The sequence below is a fragment of the Podarcis bocagei genome, assembly GCF_964188305.1.
Source record: "Podarcis bocagei genome assembly, chromosome: 3".
NCBI lineage: Eukaryota > Metazoa > Chordata > Lepidosauria > Squamata > Lacertidae > Podarcis > Podarcis bocagei.
The window spans coordinates 9,483,456-9,503,842 of NC_138127.1; the positions used below are offsets into that span (position 1 = coordinate 9,483,456).

The 20,387-nt window shown below is 42.7% G+C and overlaps 1 protein-coding gene across 6 annotated transcripts in view; it reads right to left on the minus strand.

Annotated features, from left to right (window-relative positions):
- The window catches only part of ARHGEF10 (Rho guanine nucleotide exchange factor 10), a 104,783-nt gene that overhangs the window by 39,999 nt on the left and 44,397 nt on the right, over positions 1–20,387 (minus strand). For all 6 annotated transcript variants that reach the window (XM_081188968.1, XM_081188967.1, XM_081188963.1 and 3 more), the window contains 5 exons: positions 16,276–16,448; positions 4,062–4,177; positions 2,864–2,991; positions 2,242–2,342; positions 879–1,000 (listed from right to left, as the gene is read on the minus strand). In XM_081188968.1, coding sequence (XP_081045094.1) covers positions 879–1,000; positions 2,242–2,342; positions 2,864–2,991; positions 4,062–4,177; positions 16,276–16,448 — 640 coding nt within the window. The remainder of the gene's footprint in view (positions 1–878; positions 1,001–2,241; positions 2,343–2,863; positions 2,992–4,061; positions 4,178–16,275; positions 16,449–20,387) is intronic.

Consider the following 20,387-nt stretch of genomic DNA (forward strand, 5'->3'; position numbering starts at 1 on the left):
CTAATAATAATAATAATAATTTTTTTATTTATCTCCCGCCCTCCCCAGCCGAAGCCGGGCTCAGGGCGGCTAACAATAAAATAATACAACATTCTAAAATAACCTGCAAGAATAAGCAGACGTGGCTTAAAATGAGCTGGGGTGCATTCAGACATGGAGATTATCGTGTTCCTTTTCCTGATTATAATGCCACTGCTTCTATCTCAGATGCTAATCTTCCTTTTACACTGTGTTGCCTGCTGCATTATGGAACTGTGGCCTTTTCATCGATATGCCACCATGTCACACTTAAATTTTAAATGGTTGGGTAAGAACTGCATGCTCGAATAACACCTGAAATTTCATCATGGGAAGTTACAATACGAACTTTCTGTGACCTTTTAGGTTTATAGGGTTGCAAACAGATTTATTTCTGAAAGCAAATAACATGGAAATGAGAGCTAAACTTCCACTAGATTCCACTAGTTTTCCAGAATCAGCTTTTATGTCATATGAAAGATAATATAAAGCACGGAAATGTCATGAAAACAGCATAAAGTGCTGTCTAAAAACAGCCTTGGATTTCTTCAAGGTGTGGTCCATATTTCTTCTGTTTCATATCTATATGTCAGGTGCCTATAAAATAGTTACAGACAGGAGCAGCGTACACAGAAGAGTAAATGAGTGAGAATTAAAGAGGCATAAGCTCTTGGCATATAAACTCTATAACATTAGGTAGGCTCAAAAATGGAACATGTCACATGGTAATTCAACTGAGCTATTTTCACTTCACCTCAGTGAGAAACATGTTAGCCCATGCTCATAAAAGCAAAAGGTAGATCATGCCTATGGATGCTTCAGTCAACATATTATCTCCTTAGCAAACAAAGATGACTCACCTTAAACTCCTGTTGTTTGGCCATCATCACAGGCATGTGCTTCACAAGCAGCGGGTGCTTCTCTTTTTTTATCTGATTCCCATCATCATCTATGCAGAACCAGCCTAGCAGATTCTCCTCAGCTATAATGGCAAAACAAGATGGGGGGGGGGGGATCAACACCTTTTTATTTAGTAAACTAGTCCGGTATGTAAAGCTTATCTAAAACCAATGTCTATCGACAAGGTGATAAACAAACCTATTAGGGTTTTGTTTTTTTAAAAAATGATTTACACATACTGACAGACAGGAGGTCCCGAATGTTGAGATAAACATGGTGGCATGTCCCAGGTTGCATTGTTTCATTAGGGTGACACTAGTTATCCAAATGACAAAGGGTTTTTAATAGGGGTAAGGAAGCTGTAGCCTTCCAGAAATTGCTGGTCAGGGCTGATGGGAGTGAAGGCCAACATGGCCAATGGGCATTGTCAGGGATGATGGGATTCATCACTCAGCCTTGTCTGGAGGGAGCTACATGTCCCTCACCTCTTGGTTTAAAGGGTTAGCAAGGGTACCAGGAGATATTTTCAGAAACCTGTTAAGCCAGAGAGTCCAACCAGTGGGAGTTAAATGGGCAGAAATTATCAAATACAGAATGACTGGTTAGCCTTGTGTTAGTGAGGAAGCACGCACGATCACATATAACATGTAACTACCCCCACGCCATGGAAAATTAAAAAGAATTGGTGGATTGAATTACAAAAGTGTTGCAGTTCACTAGTATAATAATAATAATAATGCAATAGCTACTTTCCAGTCATCTTTAGCTTCATATGTGTATTTGGCTAAAATCTACATCACCTCTGGGTTAATTTTGTAGTGCTTGACAAATTGAATGTGTTAAAATCATTAAAAAGGTAAAATACTTGGGCTGAAATACTGCGGTTCATGGCAAGATATCAAGGGCCTATCATATGTTTCAGATCTCTCCCTTCCTGAGGGTAGAAAAGTCCAGCCTCAGGAGGCAGATTCAGGCTTGTGAAGGCCTCAGTTACCATGGGAACCTCTGAAGCCCATGCCTTAACAATATAGGCAGAGGCAAAGGGGAGCCACTCTTCTGTTCATCCACCATGTCCTCATAAAAACTACCCAAGCCCTGGACCTGGCATGGCTTATTTCCCTTCTATTGGGAACAATGGGTGGGAATCATAAAATTGTGTGTGTTTGTGTGCATGCACATGTGGGGAGAGGGGCATATATATCTAGTTCAAAAGACACAAATTACCACCTTCTAACAAATATTAATTTGGAAGTTAACCAGAAGCCAACATACATATACTATTTATTATACAGCTGCTTGGAGCATGCTAAAACTAAATCTTACCGAGAGCAAGTTTAGCCATTTGTAAATTATTGATCCAAGATTGTTTGATGGCAGGTGTAAATGTATTGAACACCGCTGTAAAGAAAGTAGGCCGTCCTGATCTGTTAGGGGGGGGGGGGGAAAGAAAAAGAAAGCAACAACTAAGGGCTTCAACCCATTCTCTTGGTGGAAAGAAAACAAGGCTTTCTAGGTTATAATTCTCCCGGTTGAGTAACATGAGATTTTATGGTGGACCATTTTTAAACACTCCCCCATTGCCCGCAGATAGGGAAAATCAGAATTAAATCGGAGTGCAGGCTGCCATTCGGATGAGGACAAAGTCACATGGATGACATGAAGAACATGCACACATGGGATACATCGAGTCCACTTTAACTGCCATGCGTGTACACAGCCATGGTCTCACCCTTACCACCAGAACCTGCACTTCCTTCACAACCCAACTGTATCTTGCTTCTTCCATCACAACTCTGGAGCAGCCTTCAGAAGGAAGAGAACACTCTCCTTCTCCCACGGTGCCCGTTCTGGGTGGAGGCTCTACAACCCACTGTCTGGGTGCTTGGCAGCAGCTACTGCTACCCTGCAACAACACCCTTGCAAACAGCGCTAGATCACCACTAACTTGTCCTGCTTTCCTGGAAGCTGAAGTTGAATCCTACAGCGGTCTGCAGCTCTGATTTCGTCTTCTTTTTTCAAAATAAGCTTTTGCAAACCTGAGGTCCAGTCATGTGCCACTGATTGATTTAAATTCTGATGGAAAGGGGAAAAGAAAAGAACACCAAGTTTATTTTCAGTTTATGCTTCCGGTTTCTCTCTACCACTAGCACCCCTAGCTCAGCATGATAGACACTAGCAGCCTGAGCCACAAGAAAGCAGTAAGACTTAATGCCTAGTTAGTATGAATACCCCTAAGGAAAATATATTTGGAGGGAGCACAATTTGGAGCACGAAACTGTCTTAGGCAACCCTTCCCTGCTTTTCTGCCTTCAACTGCTCCAGCTCTCAAATGGAACTTTTCTGAAAAGACACACATATGGGGCTCTTAATTAGTTATTTCCCCAATTAGTTATTTCTTGGGGAAGTAAGTACATCTACAATGGAAGTACTTACATCCTAAGTACATCTAAAATGGAAAAAATAATTCCTCCCCCCCCCCATGTACCTAGATAGCAAAAGCTGAGAGCAAAGCATTTAGGAGTTGGGGTCTCCAGAGAAAGAGTGACAACAAGGTGATTGAATCAGTATTGCCACCCACAATCCCTTGTACCACACTGCAACTACACCTTCCATTTTAGAAGTGATTAGGGCAGACCTGAATGGGATGGCATCGACCTGGCACCATCATGTGTAATTTGTGTCTGAGGGGAGCTTTCACAAATACACAAAGTATAACAAACAGCCGAATGAAAAACCAAATAATTTTTTTAAGCGTCTTGGTTAAGTGCTTAAGTGGTGAGACAGTACAGTGTTTTGTATTAAAACAACTTAACTATCAATAACACCACCGACATGCACCGTCATTGTATGGCAATATTTCCTAAAAATAAATAAATTGCAACTTGCAGTTTGGTGTGCTTCCACATCAAACCAAAAGGTGAGAATATGCTGCAACTCAAACTTAAGAGAAGCGGAGTAGAACAAGATCAGTAAGGCATATAAAATCTGCTTACAACTCTGAAGTTAAAACATTTAATGGTAAACCAATTAATTAAGGGTATGAACAGAGTATATGTGCTTGGGCACACACTTTCACATCAAAAACTTCTTTAGCTAACAGGAAAGCATATCTGAGAATCAACTCAATCTTTATGAGTTATTACCTGGTAGTTTCCTTTAAGACTGCCTATTAGTTGACTGATTTGGCCAACTACATTCAAATCGTGTAATAGATTCTGCAAATCGTGGTACAGTTGCCCTGGTCCCATATAAAGCTTGTCTGAAACACATTGAAAACATGCAGTTATACACATACAAGAGGATAGTAGGAGTTGCCACAGCTAGCTTTATGGACCAAGACACAAGAACAGCATCCTTTATTTCAGCTACAAAGAAGAATGGTTTAGTTCATTCACGTTAACAAAATACAGACTTTCCTCTTAAGCTGGAAATTCCCCTGCAAAACAGTCTGAGTTAAATTGGGTACCTTTTGTTCGTGATATTCTCCGCTGAAAATCAACAAGCATACTGATTAAACCACATTTGAAAATGAATGGATTAGTGGAAGAACCAGGCTACATGGATACTCACAGACAACAACCCTGCCAATTCTTAATGCATTAAAGTACCAGAAACATGAAAATGTGAGGAGAAACTGCGTAATTGCAAGAGACTTGCAGATTAAGTTCCCGTCACATGCTGCTTTTTCAACTAAACGGTGACCTGTTTCTTTGGCATCTGCCTATTGCAAAAATAGTAAGCAAAACGCTGGGTTCACACAAAATATATAAAAATAAAATTATCATAACGTTTAACCAATAGATCAATTCACAGTATCTCAAAGTAGCCACAGAGCTGATGGCATTATCTAGCACACCCACCCTAACTTTTACCTTCCAGACTTTTTATTGTGCCTTCATGATGAATTACGCTCAGGATGGTGTTGGGGCAGTTATACACAATCTCACTTCTCATCCTGCTTCCGTCTGAAAAAGATGCAGGGCAGATATACGGCTTCATTTCCAATCAGTGCATGTCTTGCAACTTCCTGATGGAATCCTGGTAGCTTTATATACCACAAATGTGTGGTATGGTTTTTATTGTGTAGCAGTGCTCTTCCAGGCAAGAATAATGCAGTAACATTGGACAAGTGTTTCAGAACAGCTAAAAGAGTAGAAATAATGTGCGGAAGGTCCTGCATGACTGTTCCACCACTGTACTATTATTGTGTCAATGGCATGTTACAGAATCCACTCACAAAAAAAAACCCACCAGGTTTGATGAGCTCAATAATAAATGATAATAATAATAATAAATTTTATTTATATCCCGCCCTCCCCAGCCGAAGCCGGGCTCAGGGCGGCTAACAACAATAAAACAGTACAAAGGTACAGCACAAACAACACTCTAAAATCATTCATTATAAAATTAATTAATTCAAGCCACTGGCTTGAAGTAGAAAAAGGAGGGAAGGAAGGCTTGACTCAAAAGTGTTAGAATTCCTGATCCATGCTTGCAGTCATGGTGTTGTTGTCTTTCACATGGGAAGAGCGGGAAGTGACGAAGACAGGATGTTTGTGTTACTGTGTTCCGTGAAGTGGGACTATTGTCCTTTGTTCATTTTCTCTTTGCTGTCTGATGCTAGAGAGAGAGCCATGTTGCAGTGCTCTGTGTGTGTTTATATGCAAATAAAGTAGATTAGCCAAAATGCTGAGTTGCTGAGGTCTGTCATGCACATGCTGCGCAAACTCTGCGGATTCCTATGTGTGCCGGTGTCGGTTGGCATCGGTCGCAGCAGGGACGCGGACTTAGAAAAAATATTGGGGGGGCCCGGGAAAGCTCATGAATAATAAATAAGCTCATGAATATGCAAATAAAGTGGCTCCGGCCCGATTGGCTGGCTGGGAGGTGTGGCCAGTCGGGATTCCCCTGTTCTCGCGGGATTTCCGGCAGTGCCTCCGATTAGGGCGCGCGGCTGGCTGGCTGGCGAAGGAGCAGGTGAGGAGGAGGCGGGGGACGGCGGTGGCGCTCTGCTGGAAGGGCGCCCGCCCGAGATTATTGGGGGGGCTGAGCCCCCCCAAAAAAATTTTTTGAGGGGGCTCGAGCCCCCTCAAGCCCCATGGAGTCGGCGCCTATGGGTCGCAGTGATGTTCGGGCTGAAGAAAGCTTATGAAGCTCCCGAATGATCAACCAGGAGGGAGGGAACATGCCAGTCGGGCATGTATCTCTGCCAGAGTCCTACTCGAGTGTAGGCTGAACTCCTGACAAAAAGGTCTCACAGGTCCCCTGGCAGCTGCTCCTTTATGAAGACTCCTGAGGCAGGAGAGTGGAGCATGAGAAGTGGAAGCAGCTATCCCCCAAGGATGATATTGGCCTAGTTCACATGTCACATGAAACCACAGCTACAAACTATACAGTGGACCCTCGGGTTACTTACCGCTCTGAATACGTAATCTTCGGGTTGCGAAAGCGGCAAACCCAGAAGTGTATTCTTCTGGGTTTCGCTGCTCATGCATGCGCAGAAGCGCACTATCGTGTTGCACATGTGCGCAGAAGCAGCGCCTCTGGTTACTGATTTCTCGGGGTGCACACAGACCCCCGAAATGAATTAAATTCATAACCAGGGGGTCCACTGTAGTTTAATGTGAACATGCAGCATGCTATAGTGCACATTTTTGAAATGTTCTCTCTGCACCTCGCCTCCCCTGCTCCTGCTGCACTGCCAGGTAACAAGTCAACGAACAGGGTGGTGATACAATGACTACTGCAATTGACACAAGATAATATCACCAAGGCAACTCTCTGTAAACAAACAACAAACGTCCATAAAAATGTCAAAAGTAGTTTCTTTCCCAAATAGGTTTTATCTGAAATAATAGCAAACACAGTAAATAGAGCGTTGACTTGTAATATATCAGTGGTTCAGTGCTCATTTCTTCTCTTTCCAAAATAGTTTTTTTATCTTGAACAATTTTATCTTGAACAAATTAACAATTTATCTTGAACAATCTTGAAATTTTTTTTTTATCTTGAACAAAAACGGAGTAATAAAGAGTCCACTTGTGATATACCAGTGGTTCCGTGCTCGGACATCGTTCCGGTAATCCAACGTTTCGTTGCTAAAGAGCTTAGTCATCAAGCTTTGTAGTTTGTCAAACTGAAAAACATCATCCTCTTTCTACGCTCCTCCCACTGGAAACATGCAGATGGGGACAGATATACCCCTGCTTTAAGTCATTTACATACTGTCCTCTCTTATATGTTATTTACTACAAAGCTTGTTTACTAAGCTCTTTAGCTTATCTTGTGTCCACTGCAGGTAACAAGCCAGAAAAAATTGTTTTCAGGAAACGCACTGTAAAGCTCACAATGCAAAATCATACTGCCAAAGGATCAAACTCTGCAGCACCATCTGGTGCCATAACACATTTAAAACACTGCATTTTGACTAAGTAGCTGAGTCCCAGGTTTCTCCTGATGCCTGAACCCTGGCTTGTGGCTTGTTTCTCTCAGAGCAAAACAGAAACCTTGGAGGAGGGAGAATAAAGCCAGAAGTGAAAGTTCACTTCCTTTCCAATGTTCCAGTTCTGTCAAATAATAACACAGCCTTGTGTTTGCATGTGAGGAGAGAGGGGCTGAGAACACGTTTTTTCCAAAAAGGTGAGACTGTCGGAAAAATATTACCTTAAGTTTCCAGTGAGCAGCAGGGTGGTACTAGTGTCCCTTCTGCATGGAGAATTATGTGACAACACCTGTTTTATCCTTAAGACATTGTCAGGCACTTGCTCTATTTAATAGCTGCACCTACATGTAATAGAAAAGGGACGCGTGTGGTGCTGTGGTCTAAACCACAAAGCTTAGGGCTTGCCGATCAGAAGGTCGGCAGTTTGAATCCCCATGATGGGGTGAGCTCCTGTTGTTCAGTCCCAGCTCCTGCCCACCTAGCAGTTCGAAAGCACATCAGAGTGTGAGGAGATAAATAGGTACCACTCCAGCGGGAAGGTAAACGCCGTTTCCATGTGCTGCTCTGGTTCACCAGAAGCGGCTTAATCATGCTGGCCACATGACCCGGAAGCTGTCTGCGGACAAACGGTCAGGGGTACCTTTACCTTTACCTTACATGTAATAATTGCAAAAGCCGTTAACTAAGCAACTTGGAAACAGAAGTACTAAAACCCCCTAAAGAAAGAGTAACGCTTGAGGACCTAGGAGCATTTGATATCAGTAGATAGCACTTGACCTTTTGCCCAGATCTGACCACAGCCTTCCTGTGAATCAATCTGACCATTCAGTACACTCATGCGCCCAATGCAACAGACAACATAGGAAGAGAAGACTTTCCTGACAATATGCAGTATTCTTGAGATGAAACACAAAGTCAATTGTGTGCTTGAAGGTGATGTCAATTGTGAATAATGCTGTGAAGGATGGTAGGGCATGATGCGACAAGGCGGCTACAGTTCTTGCACGGGCAAGTGTGCATGTCTTGATTCTGCCTACTGAGCCATCTGCTTGTACTGTAATCAAGCAACAGAACAAAACACGCAAGAACGAAGGGCTGCAAGGGTGAGGAAAAGCTGTAAAAACCCTGATTAGGCCTACAGCTAATTTAGTACAATGCAGAATTACTGTTGTGGGTGGTGGGGAAAGATGCAGCTGTTCTAAATCTGTGCGACAGAGAAGGAACAGCAGCTACAGCAACTATATGTTGCTATAAGATTTGGGCCCAAACTTTAACCCAACTAAAGCCCAAATACGGATCTCGATTTTGCCTAAATGAGAAGCTTAAGCAGCCGAATAGTGATGAAATGTCCAGATGAGAGGTTTGACATGTCCAGATGAGAGGTTCACAGCTGCTAAAAGAGGCAGCGGTTGAAACCCCACCACCCAAAATTATTTACAATCTGGAGATATGTCAACTTCATTGGCAGACAAGCACAGGTAACTTGCTCGGGGTGTTTCACAAAAGGAGAAAGGAGGGACAAATTAGAGAAGGAAACGGTACCATATAGAGATATCACTCATCCCAAAGTGGAGGGGTGGAGAGAAAGAGATATCTTCTTCTCCAGAGGGACATTGTAGATCAGAAGTTGGTAGAGAACTTGGGGCAACTGCAACACTGCATATTTTATTTGCATTGATTATTTATTTATTTATTAAATCTCTACTTCTTGCAGAAGGCTGTTTGAGTGAACACTTGGAGAGGGACACACAAGGTTGTGTTTCCCTGAGAACCTGCCTCAAAACAAAATAAAGATGGAGGTGGAGAAGGGGGACTAAGGGAAAGAGCAGGAGAGAGAAGGAAACCAACTAACTTGACTGTACTCCAGAACAATTAAACAAAGTGAAGTCTTCGATACTCTCTGAAAAGTTTTATTTGGGGAAGGAGGGGTTTTTCTGGATAATTTTTTAATTTCATTTTCATTCCAAGTGTCAAAAAATATTAATACAGTTATTACGAGTGTATATACAGATTTGTCAATTTGCATGCTTCTCTTCCTTCTCCTTCCCCAAATCAAGGCTTATATTGTACAATATCACAAATCAGCCAAACAAGAGGATAATTCCAGCTTTTCACCTTATCAAGTATCTTCAAATACACTTTTAAAAAAAACATTTTTTAAAAACAAAGCCTGGTACTGTTTGTGAAAAAGAAACAAACAAAAAATCAACCAGAGGATTAGCTAAATGAGAAAGAAAAAGCCTCGGTGGTGATTTAGATGTTGATCACCAAACTCCTGGCTCTACAGATTCATTATTAATGTCAAAGCCAGTGATAAAGCAGCCAAGTTTTATTTATAGCTCCTGCTGCTCTACAAACTTCCTGCACATTTCTGTTATGTAAGCAAAGCTCTTTACATCTGTACCACCCCCAACAATAGTCATTTCACTTGTCGTTCACTTTGAGTTGGAACTAGCACGGTTGCTGTTTCCATGACTACCTCCAAAAGCTTCCCAACGCCGCCCCCCCCCCAAACACCCAAGACAACAGTTGAACAAACAAACTGGGTGCAGGAAGAAGAGAAGAACTGGAGTTTGCTTAGCACAGCGGTTCCAGATAAACCTATAAAGCAGATTTCACAATGCAAAGAGGTTCCAATTTGAACATATACATGGAATACATATAAAAAACAAGCTGGGCATCAGGGATATTAATTTACAGATGCCATAGTTCAGCTTTCCTCACATTAAATGCAGATATGAGTTCTGGGAGTATTTTGGCTCAGCTCTCCATTTTAGAAGTAATTTGCTGGTGCAGAGGCTGGTGCAGAGGATGTTAATTCTATATTTGCCCCTCTCTCCAAAATGCCTCTTGAACGGTTTTTACTTACCTTCTGCAATTTCTTTTCCCCTGCTTTTGACATTTAACTTCTATTTTATCCCTGCAATGGTGAAGTATGTGGGGCTGCCCTTGAGGTCGGCCCAGAAGCTACAGCCAGAGCAAAATGCAGACACACCGGAGCAGGCAGTTGCCACCATGTTATACAGCTGCTTAAAGAATTGCACTGGAAGCCACTTAGCTGTCAAGGTAAGTTCACTGTGTTGGTTTCTGGTGTACCAAGCCATATGCAGCTTGGCACCAGGATACTAAAAAGATCACCTCACAACTGTGCTTTACAGAAGAGTGTTTCCTGCAGATACAATCTTATCATGAGAACTGTTGTGTACAATATAATAATCATTTATTTGTACAGTAGCATTATGATATTGGCACTTTTATTTTAACCCCTTTCCTAATTAATCCTAGCATGGAATTTGCCTTTTACATGGCTGTTGCACAGTGCGTCGCCATCTCCACTATGACCCCAAGGTATTTTTACCTATCTCCTGTAATTTCTTCTCCCGCTCTCCTTTCACATTCAACTTGCACCTTATTTACCCACTCAAAAAACCCTGCCACTTTCCTGCTCAATCTTCACATTTACTTCTTCCTCCTGCAGCAAGTTCTCTCTATTATCCCTTCCCTTTCTATTCCCATTTTAAAGTATTTATTATTAGATATTTTATTTCACTTTCCAGCTCCATCTGGTATGCAGGCTGAGACCCTACCTGCCTGCAGACTGTCTTGCCAGAGTGGTGCATGCTATAGTTATCTCCCGCTTGGACTACTGCAATGGACTCTACATGGGGCTACCTTTGAATGTGACTCGGAAACTTCAATTAATCCAGAATGCAGCAGCTAGACTGGTGGCTGGGAGTGGCCGCCGAGACCATATAACACCGGCCCCGGCCACTTTTACTCAATATGCAAAACATTGGTCCAATAAAAGGCTATGGCAGAGCTAGGAAGTTGGCAGACAAGTGAGCAGGATGTGGCAATGAATCCCACCTGAAAATGGCCCAAGACCCCAGGTAAATCCCAGTCTACTGCTCTAGAAGCACTGCGGTACAACAAAAATATCAAACTGTTCCGAGGTCAGGAAAGAAGCAGCCATATGTTTGGTAGTAAAATCCTGGCATGCTTTAAGAAGGTCAGTTGGGTTGTATTAAGAAGCAAAGTGAAACAAACCACTATAGCCCTTATTATAGGACTATGGTAGAGCTTCCATTAAAAAGAAGAAGGTTCCATCATACTATATATGCCTTAAATGTTTGATAATTGCCTGTCATCTCCGTAACACAAAGAAATCCAAAAATACACAGTGGAAAACCAATCCAAAATAAAATCTTCATCACAGCATCTGTCTGCATCATTGCCACAAATGATATTGGAAGTTTAAATAATTCAGAGCAGCGCACTTGCTATCTTTGCCACATCTCTGAGTGCATATATTATTCCTGAAGCGCAACCAAAACAGGAGTAATATGTTTTTGTTATTTCCATACAGAGAGCCTATTTCAGTTAAAAAGAGGAGATGTTTGAGTTAACAAGTTATTTTCCTTTCAGGAGAAGAGGATTTAAGACATTAAGCCCTTTTCACAGCTAGTTAGGACAGTATTAATGGTTCCTACAGATTTGTGTTTTAAAAATCAAGCCAAGCCAATTTTGTCACAATCATTCCTCTTGCTCTTCACAGGGATGTTGTCTAGCTCAGCTTTAAGTTGTACTCACTTTCTGCTGAAATCAAGCCAACTACTTCTGAGCCCTAAGTGTGAAACCAATGTCTTTAAAAGCTACTAAACCACCCCAGCCATAAGGATGATCCAAGATGAAGCAATGAGGCTCTGCTAGATAAACCTCTATAGAAACCAAATATTTGCTTTCTACTTGCTCGATAGACATTTACATATAATTTATAATCCTTGTAATAGAAACCAAACATGAGAGATAATAGAATAGAATAGAATGATCGATACGATACAATAATATAGGACCACATGAGCTTGCCCTCAATTAACCCCATCTTCTGAAGGGCAGGACCCATGGTGGTACCCATAGTGGTACCAAAACTATGAAATTCCCACCCTTGGGATGCTCACTTTTCCAAAAAGTGTTTGGGATTTGGATGGCTATTACGTAACATACTTCCTCTGCTGATTGATTTTATTTAGTGCAAATGCCCTAAACTACAGTGCTCTAGTAACCATGTGACCAAGCCTAGCAAGCGCCTTGTATGCCAACCAGTTTTGTACCACAAGCGAGGCTGATGCCACGGTACCACCGGAAGGGTATCTATAAATGCCTAGGCCAGGATCTTTAGGAAAATGTCATCGAAAGAGCTGCCTGGGGCTCAGAACACAAACTGCAAAGCACAGCAACAGGGTCAGTTACAGCTGTATGAAGTAGTTCCTACAGCCTTCTGAAGCAGTGGGATTTCAAGTAAAGAAAGTTGTTATTATAGTAAGTCCGAGGATTGCTTCGGAAGCCAAAATTGCATATAGTCAAAACACATTGGGTTCAATGGTGGGTGAGATTGACAAAGTCTTTTTACCTGCATGCCCACACCCCTTTCCTGTTTTTAACTTTTTTCTTGCCAAGTGTGTAAAGCTGAATGTGCAGAAGTTAAATATGCGTAAGTTGCTGTATTTAAAAACAACAAAAAAAATGTTATAAATAAAATGGTATCCAGCTGGCCTCTTATATAGCTTACAGCTTAATTTTTCATTCTTTATGTGATATTTACAGGAGGGATAAAGAGGGATTCAAAATCCTCAAAACGCAGTTCTAACTAAAATCTATTATCTTGCCATATCACTTGATACAATTAACCAAAGGTAAATTGAAATGTAAAGCTGTAGAAGCCAGACAGTGTAAGGACGGTATTGCAACAACTTCTCTCCCTACAAAGAAATGATTTTGTAGGGTTGAGATTATTGAAGAGAAAGTAGACAAATACTGTATGGGTGATTCAAGCCAAGGACACAAATCACCATCAATTAACAATTCACAACAAGGTTGTTTGTTACATACTAAGGTTACTTTTATAAAACATATAAACACATTTTTTCTGAGCTGTCTTAGACGAGGTAATCCTTAAGAACTTAATACTCTTAAATGCAATTAGAACAATTTCCTGTCTCCCATTCTCAGTTCAAGCTGGAGACGGTACAGAAAAGGACAAGTAAATGATGAAGCTGTTTACTTCCTTAAGAGTTAAGCCTAACAATACGGCAAAAGTGGAGGAAAATTTCTCTTTCATAGCAACAGGTATTTAGGGTCATCCAATGAAGCAGATCAGCAGCAAACTGGGGACTGACAAAAGAAAGTAATTCTTCACACAGTCTTTAATTAACTTAAGAAACTGACTATCACATGATGGAATACCATCACCACAATTTCAAATAACTTTTTAAAAAGGATTAGATAAATCTGTGGAGGCAGACAGCCATTTATATAGACCTATGAGTGCCTTTTCAACTCCTTCATATCTGCTTGTTACCTTCCATTGGTGCCCGGTTAATCACAGCTGAAAACAATGTCTCACCAGAGTTCCAGGATCACATAGACCAGGCTTCCTCAACCTGGGGCCTCCAGATGTTTTTGGCCTACAACTCCCATGATCTCTAGCTAGCAGGACCAGTGGTCAGGGATGATGGGAATTGCAGTCTCAAAACATCTGGAAGGCCGAGTTTGAGGAAGCCTGACATAGACTTAAGTGTGAAGATTCCCCTATCTCAGATACCCACACAAATGCATGGATGTTGTGGGCAGGAAAAGTCATGCAACACCAGGGCAGGGTCAACAGCATAACTTCCTTTCTATACATTTTGCACTTTCAATGTGAGCAATGCATGATGGGGGTTGAAAACCAAAGGGGTATCTGGTTTGATCCTCAATGTTCCTATGGAAACCAGAAGCTGTCCACATTAGTTAGTACTCATTTGTCAATAAACCTGGTCAACCTTTAAAGAACTGTGGTACAAGATGGGTTGAAGGATTGAAAGCCCTGTTCCGTGCCCAATAAGCATGGGATGCCTTTGTCCGGCTGTGCTGTGGCCCATAGATTGCAGCAAAATACTGGGCATGGTTTTGCGCAATATCTTCTCTGTGTGATGGGCTCATGAGAAAAATCTGTCCCGTGATCCCTTGCTGAAGAGGAGAGAGGAAACCCTATATAAGGCTGCTTCCCCTGGAGCTCACGGACATTTTGCTTTGAGAACTTCCTGCCCACCCACCCGCCCTTGGGTTAGAGCAATTTTGGGTCACTGGTTGACAGGGCTGGAAATGATTCTCTCCCCCCCCCCCTCAACCTGATAGGCACTTGGTTTTCCCTCAGTGAAAATAGGGCTTTCCGTTGTTAGGCGGAAGAACATTGTTTTGTATGATGGCAGAAATGGCATTGGGCAGGATCAACATAGTATAGGGAGCCCCCATAAGGGGCCCAAGGGGAGGATTGACCACGGCAAACCTAAACGTGGGTTCGGTATCTGGTTGGAATCTGCACCCTGGTTCCCCAGTGAGACCTCGCTTGCTTGGCTTGCAAGGTTCAACACTGGCCGAGTCCCATAGTATAAGTTTGAAGCGATCCAAACCCAGCTAATCCATTTCATCAACATGGGGCTTGTGGAATGATGAACTGATCCTGGGATCCAATGCCATGCCCACCCTTGCCCTGCCTGCTGCTGTCAATAAAAAATTGGCCTGATTTCATCCCATCACAAGGGACGCGGGTGGCGCTGTGAGTAAAACCTCAGTGCCTAGGACTTGCCGATCGTATGGTCGGCGGTTCGAATCCCCGTGGCGGGGTGAGCCCCCGTCTTTCGGTCCCAGCTCCTGCCCACCTAGCAGTTCGAAAGCACCCCTAAGTGCAAGTAGATAAATAGGTACCGCTTTATAGCGGGAAGGTAAACAGCGTTTCCGTGTGCTGCGCTGGTGCTGGCTTGCCAGAGCAGCTTCGTCATGCTGGCCACGTGACCCGGAAGTGTCCCCGGACAGCGCTGGCCCCCGGCCTCTTAAGTGAGATGAGCGCACAACCCTAGAGTCGGACACGACTGGCCCGCACGGGCAGGCGTACCTTTACCTTTACCATCCCATCACAGTCTGGTTATTTTGCTGCTCTCATGGGTCACATAATTTGCCTGCCTAGGCAAATAAATGCTTGTTCTTTATTTCTTCCAGAATGAACAGAAACTAGTTCACTTTGTATAAGAAGGTTTGTTCTTTTTAAAAGAAAGATGTTGGCTCTCCAAGTTTTAGTCCTAAAATGAGAAAGCCTGTAAGAGCCTGCTTCCAGCATATGGGTGGGTAGGAAAGTCAGTTGATACAATCCTTCATATCTGGTGGAAGTATTCCAACACTGAGTCTTACCCAGACAACATGCTGATAATACATTATACAGGTGGTACAGTTGCAACTGAGAAGTCATAGGGCACGGGGCACACTCAGTATTGTCAAATGCTTCTATGAAGCAGTGCACACACAATGTAGACTACTTTAAACTACACCAGGAAGAGTGGATTTCATACAAGGTGCCTGGTATAACATAAAACACATGTTTGTTGTGGCAGATGTGAAGTACTTACAGACCTCTAGATCTGCTCAACATGAAAATGTCCTCATTTTTTAGCTCACAGTAATTTTTTGAGACGCTATACCCCACCCCATCTAACTTCTAGTCATCTGAGATCAATGTGACCAAACCAAGTGCTTATTTATCCAAATAATCCATTGTCTGAAAACTGTGTTTAGCCCACTGACACTGGAACACAAATTTCAGAATATGTCAGTATTACTCACTAGACATCAGCTTCACCAGTGGCTGCCAGTTCAACTTTGGCAGACTGGGTATTTGTAGTTTTCACAATAGGAGTGTTGCATAATATCAAATTACGCCAAGATGATCACACTTTCTAAACATTAGAGCTGGGGAACCATGCTTCCAAATATTAACATAAAAGCATAACTTGTGGTATGGTAATGACATAAAGGAAAGCACTCCACCAACCCATGAACAATGAGAAAGGAGTAGCCATAAGAAAATACTAGCTGATACTTACTTGGCTTGGCATTAACAGCAATATTCTCAGAGGAATGTTGGGGAGGGAATCTGCAATTTTCATCTTGACCTTCATTGCTGCCATACTCTATAACGTCCACATGCCCAAGGGGAACACTCCATTTTAGTAAGTACCTTTCGCCAGTCACAATGCCACTGTTTTCATGGGAAGAACTGAAAGAAGGCCACAAGAGAACAGTTTACAGTATGAGAGATGTTTTAGCAGACATTTAAATTCCAGCAGACACTTTCAACTGCATAGATAACTCCAAACTGTATATAGTGCTTTTAATGTCTTGTTTTGTGCTCAAAGTTCACTTTTATTTTTGGTTATTGAGTGCACTGAAAATCTCATGAAAATGTTTTGATATACCGTATTTTTTGCTCTATAAGACTCATCTTTTCCCTCCTAAAAAGTAAAGGGAAATGTGTGTGCGTCTTATGGAGCGAATGCAGGCTGCGCAGCTATCCCAGAAGCCAGAACAGCAAGAGGGATCGCTTCTTTCACTGCACAGCGATCCCTCTTGCTGTTCTGGCTTCTGGGATTCAGAATATTTTTTTTTTTTTGCTTTCCTCCTACAAAAACTGGGTGCGTCTTATGGTCTGGTGCGTCTTATGGAGCGAAAAATACGGTACTTTTCTTTATTTATTTTTCTCCTAAAGGTGTTCTACTATTTTTAAGCTGCTTTGGGGGGGGGAAGGTTCCAAAGGAAAAGTTATTTTCCTAATTAAAGGATAAAATGATATCATGCAAAAGGAAGAGGCAGTTTTGCAGGCTTCCCTTCACTCTCCCCCTAGGACACAGTGCTCTGAGGAAACACCTTGTATAACTATTCTGAGACCTTGGTTACATATTGCTTTTATGCTTTGCATAGATATTTACATTAGAATATGCCGGAACCAGCCCAAGGCGTTATGCTGTGCGAGGCGAACCAGCAACTAGAATCCCACCCCCACCTCAAGTTTTTGTTTCTGACAAGTGACTCTCTTCTTCCCTGATAATAACAATGATAGTAAGTAACTGAACTGTTTGCTACACTTCAATGACACCCAAAATCAGCTGCCTGAGGCGGCAACCTTCATTCTGCCTTATGATAGGGCTGGCCCTACGAACAAGCATATGAATGAAGGCTGATAGATTAAATATATATGTTCATAAAAAATCCCACAAGAGGAAAAAACCAGGCACACAGTAGAACAGGAGAAATATTAGAATAGCCACAACAACCCTTCATTTTAAATCACAAACGCATAACAAGACCGTAAATTTTCAGATGGAAGGAGGGAAGAAAGTTGGAGAAATTATAAACCCCATTAATGATAACAGCATTTAAACAACCTGTGGGCAGAACTCTGTAGGAAGGAGGCAATTTTTGCTGGCTCCCCCTTCTTCCTACAGTCTCCTGTGCTTCTGGAAAAAATGTGCTAGATGCTTGGAGGTGGACGACATACCCTGCAAACAACATTCAACTTGGCGATGAGAATGCAGCTTAGAAGAGGCAATCATCCCTTCTACACTACTCTCCAGTAGATATTGTTGAACCTCAGCCCCTTCCATTTGCAGAAGGGCAGTCTGGATGCGATTCAATATGCTTAAAAGTTGTTAACAACACATATGACTATCTTTAGAGAAATCTTGGATCAGAATTGCTTGCTTAAGTTGAGAAGGTTCCTTTTTCCTTCTAGCGTTTTTAAACTGGTGCTCAGAAACAGGGTAGGCCTGTTTTCTTCAATATGTCAAATTCAGAGGACATGTTGCAGTTGCCATAGGAATGCTGCTGAATAGCGCTTCTCTGTGATGAGAGACCAACTCAGCCCACATTTGTAAATATGTGCCACCTACGCCCTCATGCAACCCTCTCTCTCTCGAGATTCCTAGCAGCACTAGATGGGGCTTGAATAATGCACTGTGACTTGTCCACTTGTTTGTGAACAATGGGAGAAACAAAAGGGGGAAGGAGCCCAACTGTGATCTGCAAAACATGGAGCAAAAAGATTTGCTGCATCATGGCCTAATTATATTATGCAAATAGCTTCTGCAATCCTCACTCCATTTGATCGGATTTGTAGGATGGGCATTGGTGACCTATTTTAAAAGATGGAATGTGTATATGTCAGGAAAATCTATGCCAGAGCTTGAAACAGAGCTGTCCCACATCTCCCACATTCAAAACACGAATAATTACAGTGTTAATATCTACAAACAAAAAGGTACTTTCTAATCCGCACCCACAGAAAAAGCCAAACAGCTCACAGTGAGTTAGGTCTAAACAAACTCAGCATCCTTCAGAATGCTGCTGGAATGCAACTCACACTATCTCCCAACAGTCTGCAAGGGGTGATGAGAGTTTGAGTTAGAGTAAGTGGCCTTGGCACAGTATACCTAAAGGAACGTCTCCACCCCCATTGTTCAGCCTGGACGCTGAAGTCCTCCTCCGAGGGTCTTCTGCTGGTTCCCTCACTGCGAGAAGCAAAGTTGCAGGGAACCAGGCAGAGGGCCTTCTCGGTAGTGGTGCCTTCCCTGTGGAACACAGGGAGAAATAAACAACTACAGTGGTGCCCCGCAAGACGAATGCCTCGCAAGACGGAAAACCCGCTAGACGAAAGGGTTTTCCATTTTTGAGCTGCTTTGCAAGACGATTTTCCCTATGGGCTTGCTTCGCAAGACGAAAACGTCTTGCGAGTGTTCCGATGTTTTTTCGCTTTCCCCCTTTTTTTTCTAAGCCGCTAAGCCGCTAATAGTCTTTTAACCGCTAATCCGCTAAGCCTTTAATAGCCGCTAAGCCTTTAATAGCCGCTAAACCGCTAATAGCGCTAATCGGGTTGCTTCGCAAGACGAAAAAACCGCTAGACGAAGAGACTCACGGAACGGATTAATTTCGTCTTGCGAGGCACCACTGTATCTAACTTTTATCGAAAACATTTGAAGGCAGCCCTGTGAAGTTTTTAATGTTCGATATTTTTTTCGTATTTTTACTATCCTGCTAGTTGCTGCCCAGAGTGGCTGGGGAAAACCAGGCAGGTGGGCAGGGTATAAATATAATAACAACAACAATCTGAAGGGCAACAGAAATCAAGGTGATTTAGGCCAGATTCTCAAGCCATCTAACCCAGTGCCATAGTTCTAGCAGATATCCCTTGATGTTGGATATTGAACAAGAGACCTTCTACATAATAAGCATGAACTCTCACTGACCTGGGTCCCTTCCCATATTCACAGAATCAGCAGAACAGAAAAGTCATGTGTAACAGTTACAGCAACACAGTTTCTGTTCAGCATAACTGCATCCTCTCTCTCTCCACATTCTCAGATATCCTTTTCAGCCTTAGGGCAGCATTGCTCCTTGGCCAGTCCACCAAGAACCACATGCAAAAGCAGTGTGTAGCCACTTCACAAAACTTAGAAATTCACACACACACACACAAACACAAACACACAACAAACATGCACATCATGCAGCCCCCCACATGCATGGATGCGCGCGTGCGCACACACACACACACACAGTCTCTCCTTTTCTGCAGTGTATACTAACAGTTTATAACTCCGCTCTGAGTTGACTATAAAATCATAGACAGTAACAATCTGGCTCCCAAACAAGCCAGGCACTTTTGCAGCCTGTTTTATGAATGTTTACTCAGACATAAGTATCACTGAATTAAGTTGGGGCTTACTCTCAAGTGTACCTAAGATTCACAGCTGTAAAGATCTCTTAAAAGGTAAAGGGACCCCTGACCATTAGGTCCAGTCATGGCTAACTCTGGGGTTGCGGCACTCATCTCGCTTTATTGGCCGAGGGACAGCTTCTGGGTTATGTGGACAGCATGACTAAGCCGCTTCTGGCGAACCAGAGCAGTGCACGGAAACGCCGTTTACCTTCCCGCTGGAGCGGTACCTATTTATCTACTTGCACTTTGATGTGCTTTCGAACTGCTAGGTTGGCAGGAGCAGGGACCGAGCAACGGGAGCTCACCCCATCGCGGGGATTCGAACCACTGACCTTCTGATCGCAAGTCCTAGGCTCTGTGGTTTAACCCACAGCACCACCGTTTCCCACACTCTTTAGGGTACCCCACAGCTAAGCTGCAACAGGAGCAGCAACCAAGCCACTC